Source organism: Poecile atricapillus, chromosome 7 (genome assembly GCF_030490865.1).
Source record: "Poecile atricapillus isolate bPoeAtr1 chromosome 7, bPoeAtr1.hap1, whole genome shotgun sequence".
In the NCBI taxonomy this organism is placed as follows: Eukaryota; Metazoa; Chordata; class Aves; order Passeriformes; family Paridae; genus Poecile; species Poecile atricapillus.
In genome coordinates this window covers 33,302,000-33,320,488 of record NC_081255.1, presented here as the reverse complement: position 1 = coordinate 33,320,488, position 18,489 = coordinate 33,302,000, and the positions used below count along the sequence as shown (strand labels likewise).

At 50.6% G+C, this 18,489-nt stretch overlaps 1 protein-coding gene across 1 annotated transcript; it reads right to left on the bottom strand.

Annotated features, from left to right (window-relative positions):
- Positions 1-3,841: 3,841 nt before the first annotated feature.
- Positions 3,842-17,915, bottom strand: LRRC40 (leucine rich repeat containing 40). Its single transcript, XM_058842546.1, has 15 exons — positions 17,655-17,915; positions 16,873-17,054; positions 16,546-16,619; positions 15,736-15,865; positions 15,251-15,374; positions 14,841-14,983; positions 14,135-14,307; positions 13,103-13,193; positions 10,552-10,597; positions 9,747-9,855; positions 9,157-9,264; positions 7,996-8,106; positions 7,139-7,216; positions 6,778-6,963; positions 3,842-6,172 (listed from the first exon to the last, which is right to left on the bottom strand). The coding sequence occupies exons 1-15, from the start codon at positions 17,806-17,808 to the stop codon at positions 6,067-6,069; spliced, it is 1,815 nt and encodes a 604-aa protein (XP_058698529.1). The 5' UTR covers positions 17,809-17,915; the 3' UTR covers positions 3,842-6,066.
- Positions 17,916-18,489: the final 574 nt, after the last annotated feature.

Genomic DNA, 18,489 nt, shown 5'->3' with positions numbered 1-18,489 from the left:
CAAAACACAGAAGCACATACAAATCCTTTAGGAATTCTGCTGTCCATCAGAAACACTGCCTCAAAGTTGTATATGCCTTTATAAAATGAAATATATTAACCTGTACTTCCCATGAAATATTTCTATCATGTCGCATACGAAAGTATAGAGAAGAAAATATTTTCATAAACACCTCAAAGAAAGTATATATTAAATTAAATTTAATAATGTTCATTTATTTTCAATGCAAAGATATTCTATGCCTTATGAAAATACCTGTACATATGCCGTGTGTATAGCTGGCTCCGTAGGGATCAGGAACAATTCACTATACAGGGTGAGAGACTTCTCCAATTGTAACTCTGGGACCTCGGGACAAGGAACCCACGTGGGAATGGGATAACTCCCTCTGGAATGGGTGAACTCCCTCTGGAATGGGTGAACTCCCTCTGGAATGGGTGAACTCCCTGTGGAATGGGATAACTCCCTCTGGAATGGGATAACTCCCTCTGGAATGGGAAAACTCCTTCTGGAATAGGTGAACTCCCTCTGGAATGGGATAACTCCTTCTGGAATGGGAAAACTCCTTCTGGAATGGGTGAACTCCCTCTGGAATGGGTGAACTCCCTCTGGAATGGGATAACTCCTTCTGGAATGGGTGAACTCCCTCTGGAATGGGTTCATTCCCTCTGGAATGGGTTAATTCCCTCTGGAATGGGTTCATTCCCTCTGGAATGGGTGAACTCACTCTGGAATGGGATAACTCCTTCTGGAATGGGTGAACTCTCTCTGGAATGGGTTCATTCCCTCTGGAATGGGTTCATTCCCTCTGGAATGGGTTAACTTCCTTTGCTTTGGCTCTTCCCTCGATTCCATGTGCACACACTACAGGAGAACACCGAGGACAGGCAGGTTTGGCTCACGGATGGAGGAAGGTTGTGATGGTGGCAGTAAAACTCCTTTTGTTGCTGCTAATTTTACTCTTTAATTTTTCATTTCAGATTCCCCATTGACATTGTTGTGTATTTTCCCCCCTGCTCCAGGCCCTGCTCGGGATATTCCCATGGGTGAGGCTTTCTGGGATCCCTGACTGGAGTCCTGGGAAGGGATGGGTGCAGGTGTTGGAGCTCACACACCCCAGGGAGCAGCAGGTGACCCCCAGCCAGCCTGGGAGGAGCATTCCCAGCACAGGGGTAGTGGCACAACCCCTCCTGTCCGAGTCCTGGGGCTGTTCCCAACCGAGAATCCCAAAGCCCAGACCGTGCCCAGCTGCTGCTGCTTCAGAGGTGCCGGGGTCCAGCCTGGTTATCCCTGACAGCAAAATGGGAAAAGACAGGGAAAGCCCCTGCAGGTGTTCCCAGGGGATGATCCCAGTGCCCCGGAGCAATGGCCAGGGGCTGAGGGACAGCTGGCTCTGGGATCACCTGCACCATTCCCACCCAAAATCCCACAGCCCACGGGCACAGCCAGGGATGTTCCACTTCTCCAAGAATTCCCAAACCTTCTCTCCCTGGCTGTGGGAGCGGGGGAGCTGCAGACCCACGGAAACCTCCAGGACCCTCCACCCCTGATAATTTCCCATTTTCCCAGCTGACAGTTCCTGCCCAGGTGATGGCAAACCAGGAAAGTTCTCAGCCAGTTGTTCCCAACAGCGACCATTTAACATCCTCAAATCCGGTTTCATGTTGTCCAAGGTATTTTTTAACACATCCACGTCTGCATCTGTGTTTGGTGGCAGTGCCAGCCCTGGAGGGGACAGGGGGCTCACACAGGGAGCAGACAGGACAAGGCTGAGGGTGAATGGGGCAGCTGAGAGCAGAGCCAAGGAAATCCAGGAAAAATCTGAGTAGGAAATGTCTGGGAGGTTGGTTTGCTGTTGGTAGTGAGCACTTGGAGTGTAGAGGTGTTGCTTGGTTAAAACCCCTTGCAGGGCCTGAAGGGGCTCCAGGAGAGCTGGAGAGGGACTGGGGACAAGGGATGGAGGGACAGGACACAGGGAATGGCTGCCAGTGCCAGAGGGCAGGGCTGGATGGGATCTTGGGATTGCAGGAATTGTTCCCTGGCAGGGTGGGCAGGCCCTGGGATAGAATTCCCAGAGCAGCTGGGGCTGTCCCTGGATCCCTGGCAGTGCCCAAGGCCAGGCTGGATGGGTTTGGAGCAGCCTGGGACAGTGGGAGCTGTCCCTGCCATGGCTGGGGTGGCTCTGGGTGGGCTCTGAGTTCCTTCCCACCCAGGCCAGTGGTGCTGGGAGCCCTCTCTGCTGTAATTGAAGCACCCGATGCAATCAGAAATGTTTCTGTACAGATTGTGTGCAGAGCTCTGCTGGGGAATGCAAATCCAGGGAAATGAACCCCACCCTGAGATGGGATCAGCTGAGGGCAGGGCTCAGGGGAGGCCATGGCTCCCAGGGGGGCTCAGGGTGTTTATTCCCAGGAATTCTCATGGATGAGGGATGGGACACGGGGGCTCCGTGTCCCCCTGGCCAGGCAGAGCCTGTCCCACAGCAGCAGGGCTGGGGACAGGGCCCAGAATGGCACAGGGGGTGACGGAGCTGTGGCCTCACCACCCACCCAGGCAGAGTTTGGACACAAATGAACACAGCAAGTCCCACCCCAGCGTGAGGAAGAACTTCTTTCCCTGGAGGTGGAGAGCCCGGAACAGCTGCCAGGAGCGGGTGGGGGTTTCCCTCTCTGGGGACATCCCAACCCCTCTGGACACATTCCCGTGTCCCCTGCTCCAGGCTGGACTGGCTGATGTCCAGAGGTCCCTCCTGTGATTCTGTGAACTGGTGGGATGTCACAGCTAGAATTCCCAAAGGAAATTGGGGATGTTGTGTGCAGCTGCAGCTCCCTGCCCGTCCCTCCCCATCCCTTTGGAAGCGCACAGAGCCGGGGCTGATCCCGGCAGGCAGGGCAGGCCCAGCTCATAATTCGGGACTTTTGGACAGGATTGGGATCCCTGGATCCCCGGGAGCTGCCCTGGCCCTGGATCCCCGGGGGGATCCCCAGCGGGGCCTGCCGGGCACCACCACCCAACCCCAAAAGGCACCATTTGCAAACCGTGGCATCGCAAACCAAAACTCAAAAAAAAAAATAACAAACCCCAAAAAAAGCTTTTTTTTGCCAAGCCTCTCCCTGGCTGACTCCAGGTGATTCAGTGGGATTAGTGGGTGACAGTGGGTCAGGATCCTGTGGCACAGGAGGTGTCACCTGGTGGTGGTGGCTGTGTCCCCTCCCTCACTCCCCCTCCCCGGGCAGGGCACTCGCTCATCACTTCGGTTTTCTACCTGTGAGTACTGTATCCAGTTCAGAACCAACAGCTTCCTTTAGTAAAGATTTTACCATTTTATAAAAGACATGTTTAATTATGATGGAGATGGCTGTATTGTAATTAATATTTTGAGATAATTGTGATTTTGAGCTTAAATTATATACAGAAATGGTCATTTTTGTATGTGTTCAAAGATTGCTATATTCCAGATGACTGTACTTTTCAGTTGAATTCCAGTATCCATGTAAATAAAGCTGAATGAGGAAAATATTTACTACTTTATTAACATAGATTGTGAATGTACTTCATGTTTTTTGCAGTATAAAGACTTACTGAACTTGAAAGCTGCTTCATTTTATGTGCAAAAAGGTACTTCAAAAATTCTATTTTAAATCTATTGATTGAGTGCAATCAGCTCCTGTCCCTTGGCACATGCAGGTTGTCCCCTCCCCGTGCCTGTGGGGTTGCTGCATTTTGCAGATGCTTCTGTGCAGAGGGAGCCCAGGGACTGAACCGATGCTGTGCAGTGCAGCAGAGCCATTTTCGGCTTTGCTGTACCCACCTTTTTCAGTATTTCCAAAAAAAAAAAGTGTTTTGAATAACATTAAAAAGTCTCTTTATTGTATAAATAATAAAAACGTCACCTTATTGTAAGGCTGTCGGGTGGTTTGGTTTTTTTTTTGTTCTTTTTTTCTGGCAGAAAGGAGGTTTCAGAGGGTGGGGAAGTGCTGGGAATGAGCCTGGAAAATTGGAGAATTCCCAGCTGGGGCTCCCCTGGTCCAGCTGCAGCCACTGGGAGACATCAAATATGGAAAGGGAGCAATGGAAATGGGGAAGAAAACTCAGGTTTGGTAACTTTTGGGGCAAATGCATGGAAGGAGAAATGGATGGGAGAAATGGATGAGAGGACAGTGGAAGGACAAAATGTATGGAAGGATAAATGTATGGAAATGCAAATGTATGGAAGGATAAATGCATGAAAGGAATGGATGAAAGGACAAAATGTGTGGAAGGAATGGATGAAAGGACAAAATGTGTGGAAGGAATGGATGAAAGGACAAATGGATGAAATGACAAATGCATGAAAGGACAAATGCATGAAGGACAAAATGTACAGAAACAAAAGGGGGCAGGGGGTGAGGGAAACAGCATTCCAGCATCAAGGAGCTGCAGAAGTGTCCCTGGAGCTCCAGTGTCCCCTGCTGGCACTGCACACTGGCACTGCCACCTATTTCCCACAGGACAGATCCCACCCTTCCCATTCCCACTCCCCCAGACCCCTTTCCCAGACAGGTCAGTGCCTCCCACTTCCCTGCAGCCAGGACCAGCTCCTGCTCCCTCCTTGGGGACCAGGGGGAGATGGAACCCCCTGAGCCACCCCTGCTCCAGCTGGGAGGAAATTCCCACACCTGGAGAGCTGAGGTGAGCTCAGAGTGTTTCATGTTTATCTGGATACATTCAAAACCTCAGAGCTTTAGTGTGGACCTGTATAAAATCCTGCTGTGCTACAGAACCTCCAGAGCTGTGCCCATGAGAGACCCTGAGGGGCTGGAGCGTGTCCAGGGCAGGGAATGGAGCTGGGAAGGGGCTGGAGAATCCCTGAGGGAGCTGGGAAAGGGCTGGAGAATCCCTGAGGGAGCTGGGAAGGGGCTGGAGAATCCCTGAGGGAGCTGGGAAGGGGCTGGAGAATCCCTGAGGGAGCTGGGAAGGGGCTGGAGAATCCCTGAGGGAGCTGGGAAAGCTCAGCCTGGAGCAAAGGAGGCTCAGGGGGAATTTCTGGCTCTGCACAAGTCCCTGGCAGGAGGGGACAGCCGGGGGGATTTGGGATCTGCTCCCAGGAACAGGGACAGGAGGAGAGGGAACGGCCTCAGGCTGGGCAGGGGAGGCTCAGGGTGGGCAGCAGCAGGAATTTCCCCATGGAAAGGGGGGCCAGGCTCTGGAAGGTGGTGGAGCCCACAGGGCAGCACTGTCACGGTTTAAGGCAGCACCTGCAGGCCACTGGAAGGGTGTTTGAAGAAGAGAAGTTCCCAGTGCTCCTGTCTACAAAGCTCAATTCCAGCTCAAGGACCCAAAGCAGATGTCCAAGGGAACATTTTATTGTCTCCATGCAGCAGCAGCCCCTCTGACCCAGGTGAGCCCTGCACACACCTGGGGCACCTCTCACCCCCTCACAGCTCAAGCACTCCACCTCACTCACACCAGGGCACTTCTGGGGACAGCAGTGACACAAGATAAAAAAGGAATACAAAACCCACAGTGCTCCCTTCTGCCTTTGGCCCCAAGGCTCTGATGGTGATGAGTCTCTCCAGAGCCCAGCTCAGCTGCAGGAAGCACTGTGGCTGTGCTGAAGGCAGCTTTCCCTCCTCTCCTTTATTGCAAACACAGGGTGGGATGCTGAAATCCCTGCTGGAACATGCAGAGGGCAGGGCATGTTCCACACCTGGGTTTTTAACACTGCAACAAAGGCTCGTGGCCGGGCAGACTCCCAGCCAGGAGCAGAAGGATGGGGGCAGTGGAGCCCAGGGCTGCTGGTGGGACAGGGGGGACCAGCCTGCTCCTGTGGGGCTGGAATGTGGCTCTGCAGGTGCTCCAGCAGTGCAGCCCTGCCCTTGGCCAGGCCAGGCTCAGGAGGGAATGCCAGGCCAGGCTCAGGGCTCAGGTGGGAACGGCCAAGCTCAGGAGGGAATGCCCAGGCTCAGGAGGGAATGCCCAGGCCCAGGAAGGGTGCCCATGCCCAGGAGGGGTTCCCATGCCCAGGAGGGGTTCCTAGGCCCAGGAGCAGTGCCCAGGCCCAGGAACAATGCCCAGGGTCAGGGCTCAGGTGGGAATACGGCTCCGCAGGTACTCCAGCACGGCAGCCGTGCCCTTGGCCAGCACGGCGGCGCGGGGCGTGCGGAACGGGTTCCCTTCCAGCAGCAGGCTCCTGCAAACGGGGATTAGTTACTGGGGTAAAACTCCTTGTGCCCACACACTCATCCACTGCACACAGATTTCTGAGGCCTTTGAAATTCCTGGGTAATTCCCCTTCTGTCCTGATAAAGGAGTTTGGGTTTCTGCTTCCCTCCTCCCTCAGCAGCTGAGCTTTGAGACAGCTGAGTCTTAATTTATGCTGATAAATCAGTGGGGGTGTAGCACACACCCCACTCCTTCAGCCTCTGCCAGGAGGAGTGAGAAGAGAACTTCTGGAATATAGAAACAGAATTCCAGAGTGGCTCAGGCTGGAAGGGAGCAGCTGGTCCAACCTCCCTGCTCAGTGGGAGCAGAGGAAATGTCATCCCCCCAAAGGCTCCACCACGAGCTTCACACAACCCACAGACCCCCAACATCTGTTCTAAATGATGAAACAACTCCCACAACTCTCTGCAATATTGAGAAATTAGGGAAGAGATTATGGAAGAAATTGCCCTGTTCTAGGGACGGTCAGAGGGGCACTTTTAGGCCACTGGGTGCTTTTTCCTCTGGCAAACATTCCCTGAAGCACTCAGACAGGAAATGTGTTTGTAAGCAGGCCCCCATGACCCCACACACCTGAGGTTCTCACAGTTGCCCAGCTCTGGGGGCACCTGGAGGAGGTCATTGTTCTGCAGGTCCAGCGTTCCCAGCTTGTCCATGGCCTTCAGCTGCAGGGGGTCGATGGATCCCACCTGGTTGTTGCTGAGCAGGATGGTCTCCAGGGCTGGGAGGTGATACAGGACACTGGGAAACACCTTAAACCTTCAGTGAGAGAGAGGTGGGACAGTCAGAAACAGGGCATTCAAAAGAGGAGCACTTCATCCCAGCTCGCTGAAGCGGCTCCTTGTTCTCACATCACAGGAAAGTTGTATCAAATTCAGCCCAGCTCTTTTTATTATTGTATAAAAAAAAAAAAAAAATCTGAAGAGTTGCTCACCTATTAAAAGCAAGATTTATTGTGTGCAGTCTTTTCAGTGCCTCCATTTCCTCAGGCAAGGCTGTCAGAACATTGTTTCTGTTATTAAAGAAAAACAAACAACAAGCACTAAACTTAGTTGGGGGTTTGGCTGAGAATTCCCAGATCAGTCTGGGGCCAGTTCACTGCCTCATAACGGGCAGGAGCAGGCCAGGGAGTCCCATTTCTGACAGGAGGACACTCCAAGCCTGTCCTCTAAAGATTCCCAAGTATTCCCAAGCACCCACCAACTGCACAAACCTGCCTGGAAATTTAGCTCTGTGTTTCCAGAGGAAAGCTGATCAAAGTGCCCAGCCCCTGGAGCCAAAGTCAATCAGTCAGGTTATTATTATTTATTATTATTATTTATTATTATTATTATTTAAAGCTCCCCAAAATCAATGGATTGAGCTAATCCTGATTGAAACAATGCCAGGAGCATTTCTCAGGAATCACAGGAGGCAAGGTGACAACAAAGAACCATCTCTTGCCTCTCTTTCTGGCAGTGCAACAAAACCTGCACCTTCCCTGTTCTAATTCCCAGGATTTTTTTTGTGTGGTTTTCTTCTGGGGAGCGTTTTGAAATAGCAACATCTCAGAATCCTTCTCTGACTGAGGATCTCTCCCCCAGCACAGCTCAGAACTGGTCCATTTCTTCCTGTGTCTTCTTTAAGCAAGGCCCAAATTTAGGCCACGTCCTGTTGCAGCTCAGCCAGGGAGGAAGATTGGGAGTGAGAGCAGATTTCAGCACTGCCATCCCACTGGAACAGATGGCTGCTTTGGGGAGGGAGGCAGGGAAAGAAGCTCCCAGGCAAGGAAGTGCAACACACATCACCAACCTGAGATCCAAATGTGTTAATTTCTGGAGCAGGCACAGCTCTGAGGAAATGGAGGAGATTTTGTTGAAGCCCAGGCTGACATCACAAACGGAGTCTTTCAGCTCCACCAGCCTGAAGCACAAAAGGAAGATGCTCTCGTTATGGAAGCTCATGGTTGCTTTGTAAGTTATTAAAAAAACTGGTTTATTCTACAAATCAAGGACATGCTGTGTTTTTTCTGAAGGGATTTTGGAGAGATTCTGGATTCTGTGAGAGCTGCTGCTCCTCCAGCCTTGGGGTAAAGCAAAGCTCCAACCATTTACCTACAGTTACTGCATTTTCTCTCACAAATGCTGCTACCCAAAGCCTCCTCAGTAAATGCAGTCAGGAGCTATTTCAGAGACCACAGGTGACATCACTGCCACCTCCTGCCCTGGAGATGCTTTAACACTCCTTCTTCTGCAGCCAAAAAACCTGACAAAAAATCCTACTTTTCCCCATCTTTTGTTTCTGTTCACCTGTTGTGCTGTGACAAATTCTGGGAGTATCTGCTGCTGCATTGATTTATTGTACTAACATAATAAAGCACATAATAGCTTTGGTGTAAAAGCTTTAACAGCTCCAAAAGTTCTCTGCTGAACCCCTCAAACAGAATCTCTGGCTTACCCCTAAAACAAAAGGCAATTAAATGAGGAAACACTCCTGTGTCCTGTCTGGATTGGCATGGAATTCTGAGGCACACCTATCCCAGGGAATTCAGCAGCCCCTCACACAGTGACAAAGCACGGGATGCACAAGCAGCAGCTCCCAAAACTGAGTCTGAGAATCCTTTTTGTCCCTCTGGGACTGCACCTCCCTGATCTGCCTGTGCCAGCGCTCCAGTGTTCCCCACACCTGGGAATGAATTCAGCTGTCCTCAAAAACCAGTGTGGGTGATTTTTTGGGGGCTGCCAGAGACCCAGTAACCTTCTTCCTGACACAGAGGGATTATTTGTTCCCAGCAGTTCCAGGGAAAGCTTTTCCTTGGCTGTGGCTGGCCCCAGGGACTGCACAGCCCCACCTGGGCACTGGTGCCTCCTCACACTGAGATCTGTGTGCACAAACAGCTCAGGGGGAGAACAGGATGCTGAGAACAGAGGCAGGAGAGCAAATCCCAGTTGGGAATGTCCTTCCCAGCAGTACCTTGGGGGGATCTCCCTGAGCTGGTTCTTGCTGAAGTTCACGGTGGCCACTGGATTGGCGCCCACGGCGTCGAACACGGCCTCGGGGATCTCTGCGGCCTGCTTGTCACTGGGACAGGAGTGACACCAATTAACCACTGCCTGCTAATTAACAGGGCATTTCCACCTTCTTTTAGAGAACATAAAGAGCAGAAGAGAGGGAACAGCTGTGGAAAGCTCCCAGCACTGCCACATGCCCACAATGTCACCAAACAGGACTTTTTTCCCTTTCCCAACCGTTCCAGGTCCATTTGAGGAATAACTGAGCAGTTATTCCTCCTACAAGATGTTCAAGTGAAAATCATAAAGAGTTTCAAAGGTACTAAAAGCACCTGCTGGGATCCAGCATTTCAATGAGTTACTGCAGAATATCAATACAAAAAAAAACATTTCAAATCCCAGTCTAAATTCCCAAGCACAGGAATTAAAGGGGAAAATGCCCACGAGCAGCTTGTGGACAGCCTGGAGTACAATGAAGGTGGGAAAAAACCCACAGGCATCAAACAGGACAGTGCTGTCACAACTTCAGGAATGGGTAACATTCCCAAATACCTGTATTCCAGCAATTTCAGTGTGGTTATGGCGTGGATGTTGACCTTGGACTGGCTGGGAAGAGTCATGGCTGTCACAGGAGGCTCTTCATTGGGGCCAGGAGCATCATCTGGGGACAGCAGAGGGGTGCAGGGACACAGCTGAGCTGCTCTGAGTGGCCCCAGGCAGCTGCCACCACCCCTCTCCAATCCTGCTCCACTCTGGCTCAACTCAGGATCATCCAATTCAGATTATTTCAATCATTTCCTAATAAAGGTTTTTTACCATCCTGGATTTGGGGGTTCTCTTGGGGTGAAGGAGGGAGAAGGGCTGGAGATGTGCTGGTGGCAGCTGCTCTGTGAGGCTCTGCTCTGTGGGGTGGGGAGCTGGGAACTGCAAAAACCAGGGAATTCTGACTGGAAACGATGACCTAGAGCAGCTTTGTCCACACCAGCACATCTGGCCACAATTTCAGTAAAATAATTAATATTTACAAACCCTACTCTATGAAGTTCCCTCTGATTACTCCCCACAATCCACATGAAAAAGCTCCTGCACGCCTGAAATGGGAATTTCCATCCAGCTGAGCAGGGTGAGTCGGATTTTGTAAAGGGTAATCCTCAATTCAGAATGTTTATAATTCAGTATTAGATAATAGGATAAGAAAAAGAAACAGAAATATCACAGCAAACTGTCGAGTAAAGGAAATTATTACTGCAGGATAACTGGGGCCACCTGGATTTAAACAACCACCCTCAATAAATTCTAATTTACTTTCATTTCTTAGAACACTCTCCTTAAAATGAAGTGGAAGAAAGCAACATACCTTGGATTTTGCTTCTCAGGTATTTCAGCAGTTCCTGGGTGCCTTTCTTTAAAAAAGAAACAAACCCCAAGTCACTCAGCAGTATTTCTGCAGCTGGGGGGACAATGCAGAGGGACAATGCCAGCACAGCCCACAGCACCCCTGACTAAAAATCCCAAACTGAAAATCCCACAGCAGCTTGGGAACTTGCTCAGTTAGAATTCTATTTATTCCAGCTGAAAATTTCTCATCCTGAATCACAGCCTCAGGCTCCACTTTTGTAGCTCCTTATGTGAAGATTTTTGCCATTTCCAAGAGCAAGTAAAAAAACTTCCAACGAGCTTAATTTTCCTTTTAAAAAGCTCCAGCACAATTTGCTGTGGAGAACACATTTACAGTCTGTCAGTGAAGCTCATTGTTCTGCTACTTTTTATGGCCCAAATCATAAACTCTGGGAAGATCACAGCAGTTTGCATCATTTGCAGGGATTTTAGCAGCTCCAAAGATTTTCCTCAATCCTCTCACAGCAACTTCCAGTGGTCAGACACAGCATAAACCTGTGAGTAGTGAAGCCCAAACTCTGCACTGTTGGTTTTAGGGGAAAGGCAGGTTTGGGGTATGATTTTACAGGTTTGGGGTATGATTTTATAGGTTTGGGGTATGATTTTACAGGTTTAAGGTATGATTTTACAGGTCTGGGCTATGATTTTACAGGTTTGGGCTATGATTTTACAGGTTTAAGGTATGATTTTACAGGTTTAGGGTATGATTTTATAGGTTTGGGGTATGATTTTACAGGTTTAGGGTATGATTTTACAGGTTTGGGGTATGATTTTACAGGTTTAGGGTATGATTTTACAGGTTTAGGGTATGATTTTACAGGTTTAGGGTATGATTTTACAGGTTTAAGGTATGATTTTACAGGTTTAGGGTATGATTTTACAGGTCTGGGGTATGATTTTACAGGTCTGGGGTATGATTTTACAGGTTTCAGACACAGGGACTGACCTGAAGTGCTGGATGTGAATGAACAATTCTCATTCCAGCTGACACAGCCTAAAGGACTGGATGAAGACAGAGGGATAAAGGGAATGTGGATGTTGGAAAGGAAGGAACTGTCACAAGGAGACAGGCAGGGAGAGTGGGGCTGTGCTGAGCATGGCAAGGGAAGCCAACAAGGAACAAGCTGGGAAGTTGTGAGGGAAAGGTGAAGGTCTGAAATCTCAGTGACAGACACGTGGGGAGGAAAGCAGAGAGCAAGGCAAAGCTCCAGAGGCAAGTAACAGCACAGGAGTTAACAAAAGCACACCAGGATTTACCAGGAATCAACTGGAAATTCATCAAGAACCAGGAATGGGGTTGGGACTGGAATGAGAGGCCTGAGGAAGAGAAAGTGAGCTGGGCAGGGCTGGAGAAGGGAAGATTCTGCTGCTCCTCTACACTCACCCCAGTCCTTTATCTCAGTATCCATCTGCTCCAAGCAGTGCCTGGGGAGCCCTAAAGCTCCTCCATCAATTGATCCTCTAAACCAAGTGGAAAATATCCAGCCAGGCAGAGAAAATTGCAGCCACACGAATTTACAGTGTTGGTGACGGATCCAGGCAGCACAAATAGAGCATGGCCTGACAGACTCCTCGTGCCTGGCCTTTGCTCCAGGTGGGAAATACAGCCCAGGAGTGACAGCTGCAGCTGAAGCAGCAAATCCTCAGTAATCCAGGGAACAGCAGAACTCCAGCAGCCCTGACCCAGACTCCTTTCCAGGAGCACTTTGGACAAGGGCTCATTAACTCCGTGCACACTGTGCTCCCTCAGCCAGGCACACAAGGGTTTCCCTCTCCTGGCAGATGTTACAGATTTCACTGCAACACAGACTTGTCAGTTCTGCTTATTTCTGGAGCATCCCAGGGCTTTGGGAACACTGATTTTACAACCCTGGCAAAGGCACAGAAGTAGGAATGTACAGCAGCACTGAGGAGAGGGGCCTGCCAGGGAAAAAATAACAGGGAAATTCTGCAGCAGGAGTGGTGCCCACACTCCAGTCTCCCTGCTGCCCTAAGGACTCCTTTTCTCAGGAACAACACACACCCTCCCTTTGCTGCCTCCCTGCAAGAGAACAGAATCCTAGATCCTTAATTGAGACAAGACCTTAAATCCCATCCCATTCCACCTCTGCCATGGCAGGGACAGCTCCCACTGCCCCAGGCTGCTCCAAACCCATCCAGCCTGGCCTTGGGCACTGCCAGGGATCCAGGGACAGCCCCAGCTGCTCTGGGAATTCTATTCCAGGGCCTCACACCCTGCCAGGGAACAATTCCTGCCCAAGATCCCATCCAGCCCTTGACCAAAGTCCCTCTCCAGTTCTCTTGGAGCTCCTTCAGGTCCTGCAAGGCCACAGTGAGGTCACCCCAAAGCTTCTCCTCTCCTGTGAACATTCCCAGCTCTCCCAGCCTGGCTCCCAGCAGAGCTGCTCCATCTCTCTGCTCATCCTGGAGCCTCCTCTGGACCCTCCCAGCAGCTCCAGCTCCTTCCTGTGCAGATGTTCACACACACACAACCAAACCCCAGTGCTCACTTGCAGCAGGTCTCTCCGAATGGTTCTCAAAGGATTTCCCTCCAGTGCCAGGAATTTCAGCTGAGGGAGGTTCCCCAGGGTGTAAGGCAACCTGCAGAGGGAGACAACTGATTCCACAGCAGCTCCAAAACTGCTGCTAAAGAACGTGCAATGGCTGGTCAGAGGGCATCAGAGGGATCCTGAAGCTCAGGTTCAAAGGAAAAGATGCAGGATCCCAGATTAATTTAAACTGGAAAAGCTCTTCCAGCCCATGGAGTCCCAGCTGTGCCTGATGTCCACCCTGTCCCCAGCCCAGAGCTCTGAGTGCCACCTCCAGCCCTTCCTTGGACACCTTCAGGGATGGGCACTGCAAACCTCCCTGGGCAGCCCCTGCCAAGCCCTGACCTCCCATTCCATGGGGAAATTCCTGCTGCTGCCCACCCTGAGCCTCCCCTGGCCCAGTCTGAGGCCGTTCCCTCTCCTGTCCCTGTTCCTGGGAGCAGATCCCAAATCCCCCCGGCTGTCCCCTCCTGCCAGGGACTTGTGCAGAGCCAGAAATTCCCCCTGAGCCTCCTTTGCTCCAGGCTGAGCTTTCCCAGCTCCCTCAGGGATTCTCCAGCCCTTTCCCAGCTCCCTCAGGGATTCTCCAGCCCTTTCCCAGCTCCCTCAGGGATTCTCCAGCCCCTTCCCAGCTCCCTCAGGGATTCTCCAGCCCCTTCCCAACTCCCTCAGGGATTCTCCAGCCCCTTCCCAGCTCCCTCAGGGATTCTCCAGCCCTTTCCCAGCTCCCTCAGGGATTCTCCAGACCCTTCCCAGTTCCCTCAGCCACTCCTCACGGCACTTCCAAGTCACACCTAAGCCACGGGCAGAACACAGAACATTTTACAAGTCCCAGTTTGATCACACACAATCTCACAACACACAGAGGGTTCCTTCACTTCATGACTGAGTCATTCTTTAAGTGCCCTTCCCACAGGAAGGAAGGAAGGAAGGAAGGAAGGAAGGAAGGAAGGAGCTGCCAGCACCCAGCCCCAGCCCAGGTGCCATTATTACCTACTGATGTCATTGTTGGCCAGGTCGAGTCTCTCCAGCTTCTGAAGCACCGTGATCTCCTCGGGCACTGCCTTGATCTTGTTGTCCCTGAGCTCCAGCACGCACAGGGAGCTCAGCTGTTTCAGGTTCTCTGCATTCAGGATTTCAATCTGATTCTCCCCAGCGTGTAATTCCTATAGGGACAAAGAGCACCACAACTGTGGTAAAATTACTTTATAACTTATCTCCTAAATCATGACATCAGCTGTCACCTGTATGATGATGTGGAGAATATGGACATCTTGATTCCCTTTCATCTGCTTACAAAATATCTGGATAAAACCTGATTATGTTAACAGGAAAACCAGGAATTTACTCCGTAGTTATGAAGAAAAAATGATAATGAACATAGTGAATTTATCCAGAAAATGTTCCCATAGATTAAAAAAAAAAAAAACCTGTTGCAGGCAATATTAGATCCAGCTTTCAGTCATTCCTCCCCTAAACACTTTTCATTTTCCAAATCTGGAAAGTCCTGCAAACTCATCTTTCAAAAGGCTGAATAACGAGGGCAGTAAGAGAAGCTGCATTAAACAGAGTTCTAAACACAGAGCTGTCATCTGGTTTTGATCACAGCACCTCACAAAAAGTTGTGTTTAAAGTAACTGTCATTATTTCCAAGTTTACAGCAAATGCATTTCCAGCAGAGCAGCCATTCCAAGCTCACCTTCAGTAACCTGCAGGAGGGAAACTCTGGCAAGGAACGCAGTTTGTTTTTCCTCAGGTACAGCTGCTCCAGGGATGCCATGGTTGCTAATTTAGGAGGTACCGTTTCCAGGTAATTTTTGGTACAATCCAGTTGCCTCAAGCCTGGGGAAGCCAAAGTCCAGTGATAAATGGAAAGAGGAAAAGATAAAACTACCTTTCTACAGCAGCATAATTATCTTGGGGTTTAATTTAAAATAAACACCATAAATAAACAACATTTTGCCAAACGGATTCTCAAAGTAATAACTCAGATTTTCTTGAGGAAACAGTAACTCTTTAAGGATCTATTTTAAAACCCTGCACTGTATTGCTGAGCATAAGCACAGCACTGGCTGTTTGGCATTTAATAACCCGAGGAAAGTGATTTACTTTTCATGGCACTGAGATCTGCAGGCAGCTCCTTGAGCTGGTTACAGGCCAGATTGAGCCGCACCAAATTCACCAGCAGAGCAAAACTGGTGGGGATGGCTGTGAGCTGGTTGTTGGACACATCCTGCAGATTGAAACAGAGAGAGAGAGACATGAGAGGTGTCCAAAACATCCCAGGAGTGCTGCTAGTGCAAAGTTAATTAGTGGCAGAACAGTAAAATTAGATGGCTGACAACTGGCACAAGTGTGAGAGAAGAAATAACTCCCCCAGGACTGACAGATCACCGGGGATTTCAGCTTTCCCAAAATATGTCAAAACAAGAACAAACTGAAAACAAACCCCACCATGCAATAACTGACATTAGAACAGTCACTGGAATATTCACCGAGTTCTGCCACTGAACCTGAGGGATTTTTAAGTAGCAGTGGGAAAACACAGATCAATCCTTTCCAAAGAAAGAAACAGGTCTGAAGTTGTGCTTTACCAGCTCCTCCAAGGTGAGGAGCTGCCCCAGCCCCTCGGGCAGCTGGCTCAGCTCGTTGTGCTGCACCAGGAGGCTCCTCAGACGGGGCAGCTGCAGCAGCTCCTCGGGAAGGCTCCTCAGTTTGTTGTGGCTGGGGTGGAAACATGGAACACAAAGGGAAAAGACAAGAATTCAGGAGTTTTTAGGAATTTAAATGCACACAGAACATTCGTGTCCCACAGCCTGCTGGTCAGGACACTGCCACCTCTAAGGAAAACCTGGCCCCTGGGAACAATTTATTATCTTTATTTGTTCAAGATTACTTTTAATCCTGCTCTGAATTTAAAACATTCCAGATGGATCCCAGGATTTTTTTTGTTTTGTACTTCACACACACAGTGGTAGCATAACCTCTGCTTGTGCACAAATTTACAAAATTACCCCAGCAAACAGAAGATTCTGAACCTTCCAGCACAAACAAGATCTACACAGTTATTTACAATGTGCATTATTCATGACTGGAAATGTTTTATCCTCAGAACTGCCAGACTGAAGCAAATAAATACTTTGTGTATGATTATTCAGAATATCAGTGCTTGCACCTTCCAAGCAATTGTGACTTTGAATATCGGTGAAAACAATTTCAACAAACCCAAGGTCACCAGTTTTGATCCAAAACTGATAATATAACACATACAATATATCATAATACTCTGCAGTGAGTAATCTGGAATTAATTTTTTGAAAGAAAGGTTGATATCCTGCAATCTCTCACTCACACCTGAAAGTCACTGCAGCATTTCTCATGTTTGTTCTGTAAAATGGCCTTACCTGACATCGAGTTTCTGGAGATTTTCAAGTTGCCCTAAAGCAGAAGGAAGTGATGTCAATTGATTGTCATGCACCTGTAAAAGAGAGGTTTTAGAACACAGTTACTAATTTGTATCTAGGGGGTTTTTTCAGGCCTCCCCACTGTGAAGAATTCCTCCCCAACATCCCAACAATCCCTCTGGCAGTGGGAAACCATTCCCCTTTGTCCTGGCACTCCAGGCCCCTGTGAAATGAATACACCAGGGAAGTGGAAAACAAAGAGCCAGGAGGTTTCCCCATGTCCTACATGGAAGTACCATCAGAGCACCAAGGGGTCCTGGCACTCACATCCAGCATGGTGAGGGCAGGCAGCAGCTGCACATCCTCCGAGAGGCTCTGCAGCTTGTTGGAGGCCAGGATCAGCTTGGTCAGGTCCGTCTGCTCCCACCAGCGGTCGGCAGCTCCGAAGGACAGGTTCTGCTGGGCTTCCTCTGGTGTGTCCAGGTTGATCCTCCACACGTGCTCGGGCACTGCAGCACAAACACAGCCATCAGCTGAACGCTGCAGGTGTTGGCTCCAGGATTTCACTGCCAGTGCGTGCTTTGTGAATAAAATTATAGAGTGGATGGGGCTGGAAGGGACCTTAGTGATCATCTAGTTCCAACCCTTCTGCCTTGGGGGATGACATACATAGAGATATATAAATATATATGGATATACACAGACATAGGCATACGTGTGTTTATCTATAAAAACATACGTATATACATAGATACACACATATATATATACATGCACACATATATATAATACACACATGCCTATAGTCACTCTACAGTCCATTTTGTTCTAGAGACGTTTTTTACATTTATAATATATATAAAATAGATATTTCTAATATATTACAAATATTTCTAATATAGACACTGTGTTCTAGAGACATTTTTGCAGAGGTAGCAACGACAAGCCGACGGAAACATGCCAGAAACAGACAAGAGCGAGTCGATGGCGAGCAGATGGCGCTCCCCGGGAGCCGCTCCCGCCCCGCCCGGACGCGCTGCCCGCAGCCCCGCGGGCTCCCGGGGGCTCGCCGGGAGCAGCAGCGCCGCCGAGGCTGAGGCTTCACGCACCGTGGGTGAGGCCGCGTCCCGCCAGGTTGAGCTGCCCGCTGCGCCGCGCCAACCGCAGCAACCCCTGCGGCACCGCCGGCGCCGGCTCGGCCGCCCGCCCGAACCCCGGCCCCGCGCCGCCAGCGCCCGCCCGCGCCCGCCGGGCCGCCGCCATCCCCGAGCGGGGCCGGGCCCGAGCCGGAGCCGCGGCTGGAGTCTCTCGGAGCCGGAGTCTCCCGGAGCCGCGGCTGGAGTCTCCCGGAGCCGGAGTCTCCCGGAGCCGCGGCCGGTGCCGCCCGCAGCCGGAGCCGCCCGCCCGCCTCGCAGGCGGGGCCCCGCGGGCGGAGCCGGCCCAGCCCCGGCGCCGCCATTTCCCGCCCCGCCGTGCCGAAATGGAGCCCCGGGCCGCGCTCCTCGGGGAGCTGTACATGGATACACGAGGGACAGCGAAGGAAACGGCGCTTTTACATCAGTTTATTGGTTTTCCTTTCCCCCACATCAGTCTATTGGTTTTTCTTTCCCACAGTGCGCAGCTACACTGCAGCCTCCTGGGGGGATGAGGGTGGCTGGGCTCGATGATCTTCAGGGTCTGTTCCAGCCTCAGCAGAATCCCAGGATGGTTTGGGTTGGGAAAGACTTTGAAGCAGGGACATCTTCCACTGTCCCAGGTTGTTCCAAGCCCCAGTGTCCAGCCTGGCCTGGGACATCGCAGGGATGCAGGGCCTGCCCGCCCTGACAGGGAACAATTCCTGCTCAACATCCCATCTACACCAGCACATGGAACCTGCAGGTCCCACCGGCAGCTCCCAGGGAGAGGAACATGATGAGTGTGAAAAACGAGGTTCACATAATTTTT